General features: G+C 65.0%; 4 protein-coding genes across 4 annotated transcripts; 2 read left to right on the top strand and 2 right to left on the bottom strand.

Annotated features, from left to right (window-relative positions):
* Positions 1-352: 352 nt before the first annotated feature.
* MNEG_10998 (hypothetical protein) lies at positions 353-1,242 on the top strand (the record flags this gene model as incomplete). The annotated part of the gene is made up of 3 exons (XM_014040533.1): positions 353-626; positions 846-1,000; positions 1,159-1,242. The coding sequence occupies 3 exons, from the start codon at positions 353-355 to the stop codon at positions 1,240-1,242; spliced, it is 513 nt and encodes a 170-aa protein (XP_013895987.1).
* Positions 1,243-1,637: 395 nt separating this feature from the next.
* Positions 1,638-2,556, bottom strand: MNEG_10997 (F1F0 ATP synthase associated 10.0kDa protein; the record flags this gene model as incomplete). Its single annotated transcript, XM_014040532.1, has 3 exons — positions 1,638-1,651; positions 1,865-2,117; positions 2,554-2,556. The coding sequence occupies 3 exons, from the start codon at positions 2,554-2,556 to the stop codon at positions 1,638-1,640; spliced, it is 270 nt and encodes an 89-aa protein (XP_013895986.1).
* Positions 2,557-2,903: 347 nt separating this feature from the next.
* On the top strand, positions 2,904-6,046 carry MNEG_10996 (Ataxin-3; the record flags this gene model as incomplete). The annotated part of the gene is made up of 8 exons (XM_014040531.1): positions 2,904-2,960; positions 3,119-3,163; positions 3,518-3,655; positions 3,872-3,967; positions 4,300-4,389; positions 4,658-4,795; positions 4,914-4,952; positions 5,231-6,046. 8 exons carry the CDS (start codon positions 2,904-2,906, stop codon positions 6,044-6,046), a joined length of 1,419 nt encoding a protein of 472 aa, XP_013895985.1.
* A 269-nt stretch (positions 6,047-6,315) lies between these two features.
* Positions 6,316-8,727, bottom strand: MNEG_10995 (hypothetical protein; the record flags this gene model as incomplete). Its single annotated transcript, XM_014040530.1, has 6 exons — positions 6,316-6,515; positions 6,759-6,863; positions 7,167-7,237; positions 7,437-7,594; positions 7,808-8,039; positions 8,282-8,727. The coding sequence occupies 6 exons, from the start codon at positions 8,725-8,727 to the stop codon at positions 6,316-6,318; spliced, it is 1,212 nt and encodes a 403-aa protein (XP_013895984.1).
* Positions 8,728-8,804: the final 77 nt, after the last annotated feature.

The raw sequence follows: 8,804 nt of genomic DNA, 5'->3' as shown, positions 1-8,804 counted from the left end.
GGGCGGCGGTGGGGCTCGAGGACGGTTGTCGCAGCAGGCTTCTTCCATCCGGCCTTGATTGAGAACAGCTCGTGTGTCCCGGCGCTGTCTTGCTGGCAACGGTGCGTTCTCAGCCGAAGCAACGCAGGCGACGCCGCTGGTTCTTTACACCCTGCCGCGGGTTTCAAGCTGCAAGCCACGACAGCTGCGAGGGCAGCAGCTTCTGCAGTAACCCCCTTCTAGCTCTACCATCCCGCTATCCCGTCCTTGATTCCAGCATTCCCGTACGACAAAACCACCAAAGCGGCTCTGGTCCAACCTCACAGGCGCGGTGGCATTTGAACACAAGCAGATCGCTCCCAGCCCCGGCAGCATGCCCCCCTCAGGGCCACGCTCGATATCGTTGACTGTTATAGCGGGGGAGACCAATATCGGTGAATGTCTCACTAAGCCGGGAGCCACGCTGCTCAAGATCGGTCGTGTGAAGACGGGCAACACCTTCGCCGTGAAGACGGCTTCGGTCTCTTCTAAGCACGCAGAGCTTGTGTGGGACGATAGCGAAGCGGCGGCGGGCGGGACGTGGTTTCTCGTGGACATCGGCAGCAGCAACGGGACGCAAATCAATGGGAACAGCAAGCTCCTGGAGGGTGCGCAACACTCCCTACGTGTGCTGCAGGAGACTCAAGACCTTGCACACCTGTAGATGAAAAGGATAGGCCCAGCACATTACACAAGCATGCACACGCTGTGCCTGTGCTGACAAACTAAAAGCTGCTCTCGTCAAACCCAAAATGCGAAACGCTACTCTGTGCCCAGCTGCCCCTCTCCTGTGTCACTCTGATCTGAATTGCCCGCTTACTGTGCAGGTCAGCGGTATCCGCTGCGCGACCAGGATATTATCCAGTTGGGGCCCGACACGCAGCTGCAGGTCGCAATTGAGGCGGCGGCGCACGACGCCGCGGGGCTGACGGTGGAGCAGAAGCTCACAGCAGACGCGCAGCGCATCGCGGCCAGCATACAGGTGGGCAGCGCCTGTAAGCTGCAGCGCCAGAGGAGGCCAGCGCAGTGTACTGCTGCCTGGCAGGCACATGCCAAGCTGGTTTGTTTGTACTGAGCTTGGCCACAATCTGCACACTGCCAAAGTCCGCATCGCCCCCTTTCCCGTGCGCAACGCTGCAGGCGGCAGCGACCGCCATGGCGAGCCAGATTCGAGACGAGTGGCGAACCCAGCGGCAGGAGCTTGAGGCACTCCTCATATGCTGATGTTGCAGTGCTGACTGTTGCTCTTGGCCTTCGTACATTTCATTCTTCCCTCCTCTGTAGAAGATTTCGCTCACATGAATGGGTGCCTGTAGCTCTTGTTGGTCCCACAGGCGTCCGCAAAATGATACCATGCCGCTGTTACAGCAGCATTCAAGCATCAACCAGCCAAATGCATCTTAAACGCCCCAACTGCCAAGATGCAGTGATCAAGCCTGCTGCGCGCACACTGGGTTGTCCCGCCACACAGCAGCACCATGTCAGGTGCCTAGGAAACGTTGTCAAGCCTCGCCGCCACGCGGGCTGTCGCAGCTGTTGTGTCCGCCATGCAAGCGTCCACAAAGGCTCTTCACAGCCGGCGGCGCCCTTGCCCTGCCTGCTCTACGCCAGCCCTGGGTTTAGTGGTGGCCGACTGCGGGTGTGGCAAGCAGGTGGGAGGGTCATGACTGTCGGTAATAAAAGGAGAGCAGATTCATGCATATGATCATGCTGCCGTTCCTGTTTGAGCCCTTCAGAACTGCTGTTGCATGCATTACAAGGCCAGCACTAGAACAACTACACAAAGTGTGGTGAGCCAGGCAGATGTGGGTGGCGAAGCATCCGCACACAAGTACGCGCCACTCACAAGGTGAGCGGCCCTCGGCAATGGCCTCGTCGTACGCCTTCTTCTTGCCTGCCGCCATCATGCTGTCCACCTGGGTGAACGCATAGATGGCCACGGCGAACCCAAACACCAAGGGCGTGTGGTGCTTGAAGAACCGCTGCCTGAGGTAGAACAGTAAATCAGTCTGGAAAGGGTGCGGCGGGTTGGGCGGCAGCGCCTTCACGTCTGCCAGCGGCGGCCGCAGGATGCCCTTCAGGTAGGCCTCCCCCAAGACCTGGAAGAGGGGGACATGACCACGCGCGCCGGGCGGCAACAGCTGGTTGTGTGCAACGGCTGTCAATGAGTGCATGACGCCTTGGCCTGTAGCACCCGCTTGCTTGCTGCTGCGCTGTGCTGTCAAGCGCTGTGCTCGCAGCTGCCACTGCTCAGATGGGCCTATGGTGCAGCACATGCCGCATGCCGCTGTGCTGCATCCTAGGCCGTTGATGCACCGATGTGCCCGCGCGCCACTGCTCCTGAGCGCTGGTCTACAGCACTGTCTGTGCATCGCTCCCCAGACCCTCGAAGTTGCTGCATCTGCACCTTTTCACGCCCCCAACTGTCGTGGGCGCTTCGTGCTGCCCAGAGAAGCCCTGCGCGAGCAGCACGCCCGCTGGTCTCGCCCAGCAGTCAGCCAACACAGAAGCAGACATCATTTGGTTCTATCTCACCATCTTGACAGCGCGCTGTGCCGCTGTTGCCCCCTAAGAGCCAACCCTTGATCTCTGGAGGGCTGCTTACTCCTAGTTGGTTTGTCAAACAAAACAATGGCGCTTTCAACGTGCACGTCTATGAAACCTTGGGCTGAGATTTCTTCGTTGTTGCAGCCAAGGCCTTCAGTCAGATCAGTGCGTCTTTCGCGCACCGTACAAGAACGATTCACTCTCATTGACTAACATACCGTTGTTGATGCTCAAGTTCGCTGTATTCCTGTCGTCGTGATCTGGCAGCATTAGACCATTGACTTGTACTGTCTGTGCTGCTGCGACAACAGCTAGACTCTGATACAAAGTTGAGAGGGATGTGGCTCTATCATGAGAAGCAGGTGATCCAAGCTGCAGGCCTGCCACCGGCGCTGGTGGGGGCGTAACAGTGCGCCCGTATCATGAGCAGGGCAGCAGCTGGCGCCACCACATTGGTGCAGGCTCGCCATTTCTGGGTTCGCCTAAGGACTCCGGCCTCGTTGCAAGCTAAGCTGGTCCATATTTGACTGCTTGACCAATCCTCGGTGGGCAGGTCGCGGCGCTCTGCGGCGTCCATTGTGTCAACGCCCTGCTGCAGGTGGGGCGACGTGCAGCGCTGCGCCGCGCCGCGTCCTCATACATGCGTCAGCGGTTTCGTGTGACCCCTTCAGGAGCCAGCGCTTAGCTGAACCGCTGACCACCAATGTCGAGAGGTCAGCGATCAGCAGCGTCTGCAACCATGCGGCCCCCTCTTTTTGACACACATATCACCTGTTGGCCCTCCTCCACCCCCTCAAAACACAAGCACAGACACACATACCCATACACCCACATACACACACACACATACCCTCAAACACGTACGTGCGCATGCACACACACACACACAACACTCATACACACGGTCACCCGTGACACCCATGTGCAATGCACCGTGGCCCCACCGCCCCAGGGCCACTACTTCAGTGAGCTTGACCTGGCGGCCATAGCCCAGGAGCTCGACCGGCTGGAGGCAGAGGTGCTGGGCGGCGAGGGCCTGGGGGAGGGCGAGCACGGCAACCTCGACGACAGCGGCATGTTCTCCTCCCAGGTGGGGGCGGGCGCCGACGGCGCGCACGGGGCCGGCGTGGCTGGCGCCGCCTGTGGGATGGGAGGGGCGGGGCAAAACCCAGGGTGGTCGATCGACCGTCGGCAAGGGCAGCCTGGGGGCACCGCCTGTATTGGCAGCTCGGCCGTTTGCAGCAGGCAGGGCTTCCTGGCATTGAGGGCAAGTGCGTTGACGCTGGGTGGTCATTTCCTGGTGCAGGTGCTGTCCAAGGCGCTGGAGCTGTGGCAGCTGCAGATCGTCCCCTACAAGAGCCAGGCGATCCGCGAGCAGGCAGGCTTTGACCCGGTCAACGAGGTGGCGTTTATCTGCAACCTACAGGCGCGTACGCAGACGTACAGAGCAGTGGGGCTGCGAAATAGCGTGACACACTGGAATGTGCTGCTTTGCAGCGGCGTGGTTGTGGCTGCTGGGAGCGCCGCTTCATTTCATCAAAATACATCACACTGTGCTAGCAGTGAGGGCACAAACCTCTGGATAAGGGAGAGACCCCTGGCTCCCTGAAGGGTGGCGCGCCACCCCTGTGACAAAAACCTCGCTTGCGCGTGTGCATATACTTCCATCACGCCGTTGCACCAAGCCTATTCTTCTACCCGGGGAATTCCTCGCGTTTCTCCCCCCCCCCCCAGGAGCACTGGTACACGCTGCGCCGTGTGGAGGGGGCGTGGTGGAACCTCAACAGCCTGCTGCCCGCCCCGGAGCCCCTCTCAGACTTTTACGTGAGGCCGCGCGCGCGGGATCGCACGCGGCGTCGCGCCTGCTCTGGCGCGGTGCTCGGCCTATGATTGCAGCCGTGCCCGGGGCCCCGCACTGCATGGCGCTCCCCGACCACGACCTCTTACCTCCGCTTTGCACTGTCAAGTGGATTTCGCTCCCGCATGGAAGGCCAACCCAAGCATCCACGTTGGGAAGGCCACCTTAAACATTACACTGGGATGTGCTTTGGTAGTATACGGTAAACCCAAAAAATGCCTCCTTCCACCTCAGCTCGCGGCCTACCTGGATTCGCTGGTGGACCAGGGGTACAGCATCTTCGTAGTCAGGGGGAAGCTGCCGGCGCCGCAGCTGCCGCCAGAGGCGGGGGAGGCGGCGGGCGGCGCGGGGCGGTGGCTGACGCCCGAAGAGGTGGGAGGCCGCTTGCTGTCCTCTATTGCTGCGTGTGGGTCGGTGCGCATTATGTGCGTGCACCATATGTGCAAATATGCTGTGGCTGACTTCCGCACTGCTCTTTGATGTTGTGCAGGCGCGGCAGGCCACAAAAGATGCCGCCACGACCCGGCAGGTGGGTGGGGCCCCTGCTGCCGCAGCTGCGCTCACTGAAGGGTCTACACGGCGCGGCGCACACCATGGGTCCCGCTGGCAGGGCATCAACGCCCCACACTCGTCAAGACTGCCTGCTCAACTTCTTCCAATTCCATCATTGGCGTGAAACGTGAATTGGTGGTGCACTTGCGAGAAAAATCCACGTGACAACCAGACACTAGAGTTGGATCTTATGATACGTACACTGGAAGCATTGACATTGCACAAACCGCGCCTCCGCCTCGCATGTCCCCACAGCGCGGAAAGGCGCACAACGCGATAGAGACGGCGCTCAGCCGCGCCGCGCAGCAGGGCGGGACGCTCACGCTGCAGCCCCGGAAACGCGCCGCGGACGCGATGCTCGGCGGCGCCGGCGGCGAGGGCGGCAGCGGCGGCGCTGACGAGGACCCGGAGCTTGCGGCGGCGCTGGCGGCCAGCCTGGCAGACCACATGGCCGCGTCACAGGGCGGCGCAAGCGGCAGCGGCGGCACTGGGCGGCGCGGCAGCGGCAGCCAGGGGTTTAATGGCGACGGCGGCTTGGCAGTCGGCGTCGGCGTCGGCGGCGGTGCGGGGGCGGGGTCGTTGGGTCGTGGAGGCAGTGGCGGTGTCGAGGATGACGAGGATTACGATCTGGCGGCCGCGCTGGCGGCTAGCATGGAAGACCAACAGGCACATGGAGGCGGCGGCGGCGATGGCACTGATGGCGCCGGCACGGCGGCGGCTGCGGCGGCCGTCGAGGGGGCGCCTTCCCAGAGCGCCGCGGGCGCGGCGGAGCCTGTGGTGGCGGTTCCAGACGAGCCCGAGGAGGGCGCCGTCGGCGTGCTGACGATCGCGCTGCGCCTCCACGACCGCGTGGTCACCCGCCGCTGGCGCGCCACGGACACGGTCGACCAGCTGCGCGCGTTTGCGGCGCTGCAGCTGGGCGCGACGGCCCCCCGCGGCGGCTTGGCAGGCGGCGGCGGCAGCCAGGTGGCGCTGTCGACGCAGTTCCCGCGGAGGACGCTGGAGGACGGGGCCGCGGCGCTCGGGGATGCAGGGGTGGAGGACCGCAGCCTGCTGAACGTGTCCACGTGACGCGGCGCCCTGGGCCTGCAGCTGCGGCGGCTTTGGGCGTGTAACCCGCAGCGGCGCGCCCGTCCGGCTGCCTCGCTGCCATGCCTGCGCGCTGAAAGAGTGCTGCGGGCGCGCGCCTACCGCACAAGCTTGCTGAGGACGAGTCAGGGGCTGCTCCTTGTCTACAAATTTGAATTCAACAGGGGCCGCCTAGGGCTGCAGCTGAGACAAGTAACACTGGGCGAGGCAGGCCAGTATCGCTTGTCGTCATGAGGAATTCTGGCTGCAGATTACTCTGAGCTCAGCTCGAACGTCGCCCCCACGCTCAGCGGCATGCAGCGCCCCGGCAGCGCCGCCTGCAGCGCCGCCTGCGCCCGCCACCCGGTGCAGTGGCCCGCGGCGAGCAGCGACAGCGGGGGGCGCTGGGCCGCCAGGTGGCGCGCGGTCGGGGCGACGCGCGCGAGGCAGTCGCGGGGAGCCAGGTGCAGGCCTGCGTTGGCAGTGAGGGGGGGGGGGGCGGCAGGCCGGCTCACGTCGAGAAGACGCAACCCAGGCTGCTCCCTTTGCAGACCAAGGGGGCGGCGTCCAACCTCCATGGACCCAAGCTAGGCGCATGACAGCGACACTCCCTCAGGCTAGGACTCGCGCGGCACGCGGCAGAGAGGCGGACCAACCGCGTGCCGCAGCGGAAGGCAGCAAGGCGTCGGCCCTGGCCCCGCCCTGCAGCCCGCACCGCCAAAGCTGGCGTAGGGCGGCCGCCCAAGCGCCGCCTCCGCCCAGCGCGCCACGTTGACGATGCCGGCGTGGGAGCAGGCGCTGAACACGACGGGACCCTTGCCTGCGCGCACACAGCATGCACAGCGCGTGCAGCGCACACAGCGGATGAGGGCGCGGCGGCGCAGGCGCATCCTGACAGCTCGGAGCGGGCGACTGCTGCGACGCGCTGTAACGGTCCTCATTTTCAGAAGGTTGCAGAAGGCGAGCGACTTTGGTGCAGTCGTGGCCACGCAACACCTGGTCCCCGCGCCTCCGCCTGGCGGGAGGCCCCGCCGCTTGCAGACGCGGCGTGCAGGGAAACGGTTGCTGCGGAGAAAGAGACCAACTAGAACAGTCCGTAGACAAACAACCAGTTTGAACGTACCTGCTAGGTCGACGACGAGCGCCCGCTCGTCTTCAATAAGGGGGTCGTCCTCCCAGGGCCCACCTTCCTCCCTGGCGCCAGGTGGTGTTGCAGGTGCACAGATGCAGATGTGCAGCTTGCACGCAGCCAGGGGCCGTCTTGTCAATCACGTGGCAGCGCATGCATGGGGCGCAAACACCTGCTCCTCTCGGCCGGGACGTGCGGGCCGGCGGCAGCTGCGGACGATACAGGATGCAGGCCGGACGCGGGGCGGAGGTGGCGGCCGCGCACCACTGAGATGCGTGCGCCGGGTTGCCCTCCTCGTAGGGCGTCACGCGGGGGATGAAGCCAGACACCCCGAAGCAGCCGTCCAGCAGGGTGTGCGGCGCGGCCGCGGGCGCCACGTCCAGCCACGCGTGGTCGACCGCGAGCTGGGCCGGGTCTGGGTCCTGCCGGGGGGACCCAGATCGGGAGGGGGGAGTGAATGAGCGGCAGACCAGCGTTCAGGGCCCATTGGGGGCAGCCGATGAACCCAGAGGGGTGCAAATCACCCTGCGACCCAAAACGGGGATAAACCAACTCACGGAACGCGCTTGAGATGTCATGCGCACCCATCCACCACTGCGCGCACGTGCACACCTATGAAGCCGCATGGCGCCCACCTGATTGAAGGGGATGATCTCATCGCCCGGCTGCAGCTTCAGCCCGCGGCACCAGGGGCGCCGCGGGTGCACATCCAGCACCACCCGCACGGGGGCCCGCGGCTGCGGCGCCGGCGCCTCGCCGCCGCCGCCGTGGACGCCGCCCGCCCCAGCGCCGCCCGCCGCCCGTGCGCCGCGCGCCGCTCCGATGAGATCCAGGGCGGCAGGCAGGCCGCCGGAGTGGTCCACATGCCTTGGGGGTGGAGGGGTGGGAGGGACGCGGGCCCGTGGGCCGTCATGATGGCCTGGGGCGTTTTTAGGTGATGACCTTGCAACCTCCAGAGGCGGGTGTCTTCCTTCGCTTTTGTTTCGTCACGCGTGCGCAGCCGAGCGCTGCGACAAAACCCACACCACGACCACTCGCACCCCGATCCCGGCCCCCTTTCCCGCGGCCTGTGCTGCACCCCAAGGCTTCCAATCCAGCCGGGTGCGCACCAGTGCGACAGCACCACCGCCCCCACTGCCCCCAGGTCCAGCCCGCGGCCCCAGCGGCGCGCGTTGCAGCGCAGCAGCTCCCCGCTCGGCCCCGCGTCAAAGAGCAGCGAGCGGCGCTCCAGCCCAGGCCCCTGCCCGCCGCCACGATCCTTGGCGCCACCGCCGCCGCTCCCGGCAGCCTTGTTGGTGCCGTGTCCTTCAATGGGGTCAAATTCGACCTCCAGCAACAGACACAGCCCGTGGCCTGCCAGGCAGGTGGAGGCCCAGTCGATACGGGCCGCCGCGCCGGCGCGCACGTCGGCGACGCGGCGGGACGCCTCGTTTGTGTACGAGCAGCAGCAGCAGCTGGCGCCGGGGCCGGGGGCGGCGGCGGGGGACGTGCAGTCTGCGCCGGGGCTGAGGGGGTCTGTTGCGTTATCGACCAGGACCTGCGGGAGGGGTTGCATGCGCGCGCGCGCGCGTGTGTGTGTGTGTGTGTGTGTGTGTGTGTGTGTGTGTGTGTGTGTGTGTGTGTGTGTGTGTG

The sequence above is a fragment of the Monoraphidium neglectum genome, assembly GCF_000611645.1.
Source record: "Monoraphidium neglectum strain SAG 48.87 unplaced genomic scaffold scaffold02549, whole genome shotgun sequence".
Taxonomy (NCBI): domain Eukaryota; kingdom Viridiplantae; phylum Chlorophyta; class Chlorophyceae; order Sphaeropleales; family Selenastraceae; genus Monoraphidium; species Monoraphidium neglectum.
The sequence above is the reverse complement of the archived record's forward strand: the minus strand, read 5'-3'. Positions and strand labels throughout refer to the sequence as shown.